Source organism: Salmo trutta, chromosome 14, assembly GCF_901001165.1.
Source record: "Salmo trutta chromosome 14, fSalTru1.1, whole genome shotgun sequence".
NCBI classification, from domain to species: Eukaryota; Metazoa; Chordata; class Actinopteri; order Salmoniformes; family Salmonidae; genus Salmo; species Salmo trutta.
Window position 1 is genome coordinate 82,952,513 of NC_042970.1, and position 2,642 is coordinate 82,955,154.

Here is a 2,642-nt window from a genome sequence, read left to right on the forward strand (position 1 = left end):
TCTGATAGGAAAACCAAATCACTTCAGAACATATTATTTGATATATTTGCATTCATACATTTAATGTGCATGCTGCCACATACTTAACATTAGAATTATTCCCCAATACTGATGATGTTTCAGCTCAGCTCTGTCTCTGATTTGACACAAACAGCGCTACAAGCCAGGCTGCCATTTTCTGCATGGTCAAAGCACCTCACCAGAGACGGAAGCAACCCCACAACCAATTTTTTTTCTGGTCCATATATGGTTAATGAACTTCGCAGACTAGCTCTAGCTGCTAATGCATTGGTGTCTAAGGGAGAGCCAACCTGTTGAGCAGAACGGAACTGAATGTTTTGTTTCAATGGGAAACAGCCTGCGTGGAACATCATTTATCCACCATCTTTGACGTCACTGCCTGGGACTTGCCTGGGCACAAAGTGTAAAGAGTTAACTGGGTAGAACCTCGACAGATATAGTATCCAATCTTTTGTTTTCTTTTTTAAGAGACACAGGGCTGGCAGATTTGATTTAGTTCTTCCGTTTCTCTGGCCCACACTCCAGTACAGTAGGTGGCGGTAATGCACCATTAACGGTGAATGCCGACCGCCGTTAAATTCACCGAAGAAGAACGGAAGCCTGAGAGGACAACAACTTGTTTCTGGAAGGAGAGACGACGGCATGCTAGACAAGTTTTGAAAACCTACATCGAGGGAACGTGTATTATTATTTGTGAAAACCCCTCGCTTCCGAGTCAAACAGTCGAGGTAAGCAACTTTCGTGGTGTCTTTTGTTTTTACCTGTTATCCAAGGGATTCAAACTAACGTTAGCTAGCTACGCCAACAAACCAGCTAATGTTACTGTCCTTACAAATCCTTGTCCTAGCTTCACCATCATGTGCTATGTGGCAGATGACGTTAAATCAACACATTTATTGTGGATACTTTGGTAAACGGCACGCAAGCTAAGTTAGAGGGATACTACTAGCTAGTTGTCTAGGTAACGTTATTACCTCCGCAGCCTAGTTTTTGTTTATTAAATCCCTGTAATACGATATCGTGGAGTTGTGTAAACTCCGCTAGTATCCTCAACCGAGGTGGCCAGCTAAATTAACCTTTGGCATTTACAGCAACGGTTGTGTTAGCTATCTACGGGTCGAAGTCTAGCAAGGCTATTCGGCACTGTCCAATTTATGAAGCTATGAATGCAATCGTATCTAACTATATGATACAGTCGGCTTACTAGAGATTTGTGTTCACAAGTCTTTACAATATCTGTAAACCAAACACTGGATTTGATATACCGCTACCTGTGACGGGTGTCTGTGGTGTCCTCATCCTTCCACTTGGGCCTGGTCTCTGTGTAGATGGTGTCTTATAAGAGACTGAGTCCAGAGGATGTCCAGTTCTCCAACGCTGCTGCTTCAGAGGAGGCTCCTGTACAGGAGATGGAGGAGGTGAGAACTACCTAACACTCTTGTGGGATTCTGTCATGTATAATAATGTATTGTCATGTAGTGCCTAGTCACATTTTACCCCAACCTACAGTACCAGTCAAAAGTTTGGACATACCTACTCATTCAATGGTTTTTCTTTATTTTTACTGTTGTCTACATTGTAGGATAATAGTGAAGACATCAAAACTATGAAATAACACATGGAATCATGTAGTAACCAAAAAAGTGTTAAACAAATCAAAATATATTTGATGTTGAGATGTCTGTTACTTAAACTCTGTGAAGGATTTATTTGGCTGCAATCTGAGGTGCAGTTAACTCTAATGAACTCATCCTCTGCAGCAGAGGTAACTCTGGGTCTTCCTTTCCTGTGGCGGTCCTCATGAGAGCCAGTTTCATCACAGTGCTTGATGGTTTTTGCGACTGCACTTGAAGAACCTTTTAAAGTTCTTGACATTCTCCGGATTGACTGACCTCCATGTCTTAAAGTAATGATGAACTGTTGTTTCTCCTTCCTTATTTGAGCTGTTATTGCCATAATATGGTATTTTACCAAATAGGGCTATCTTCTGTATAACCCCCCCCCCCCCCCCGCCTTGTCACAACACAACTGATTGGCGCAAACGCATTAAGAAGGAAAGAAATTCCACAAATGTACTTTTAAGAAGGCACACCTGTTAATTGAAATGCATTCCAGGTAACTACCTCATGAAGCTGGTTGAGAGAATGCCAAGAGTGTGCAAAGCTGTCATCAAGGCAAAGGGTGGCTACTTTGAAGACTCTCAAATATATTTGGATTTGTTCAACACTTTTTTTTTTTGTTCTTGCTTACTACATGATTCCATATGTGATATTTCATAGTTTTTATATCTTCACTATTATTCTACAATGTAGAATATAGTAAAAATTAAAGAAAACTCTTGAATGAGTAGGTGTGTCCAAACCTTTGACTGGTACTGTATATGTATATATTACCTCAACTGCTTCGCACCCCTGTGTTTTTTACAAAAAAGCAGAAACAGACTGGCACTCAGATGATAGACTTGTGTCCTGTCTAGGGGGTGTACTGTACATCAAGCTGCCTCACGCTGCAGAAACAGACTGGCACTCAGATGATAGACTTGTGTCCTGTCTAGGGGGTGTACTGTACATCAAGCTGCCTCACGTTGCAGAAACAGACTGGCACTCAGATGATAGACTTGT

The 2,642-nt window shown here is 41.5% G+C and overlaps 1 protein-coding gene across 1 annotated transcript in view; it reads left to right on the forward strand.

The window, feature by feature from the left end:
* The first annotated feature begins 566 nt into the window (after window positions 1-566).
* The window catches only part of LOC115147680 (lysosomal alpha-glucosidase), a 33,375-nt gene continuing 31,299 nt past the window's right edge, over window positions 567-2,642 (forward strand). The window contains exons 1-2 of the mRNA XM_029689981.1: window positions 567-749; window positions 1,350-1,439. Coding sequence (XP_029545841.1) covers window positions 582-749; window positions 1,350-1,439 — 258 coding nt within the window. The 5' untranslated portion in view covers window positions 567-581. The remainder of the gene's footprint in view (window positions 750-1,349; window positions 1,440-2,642) is intronic.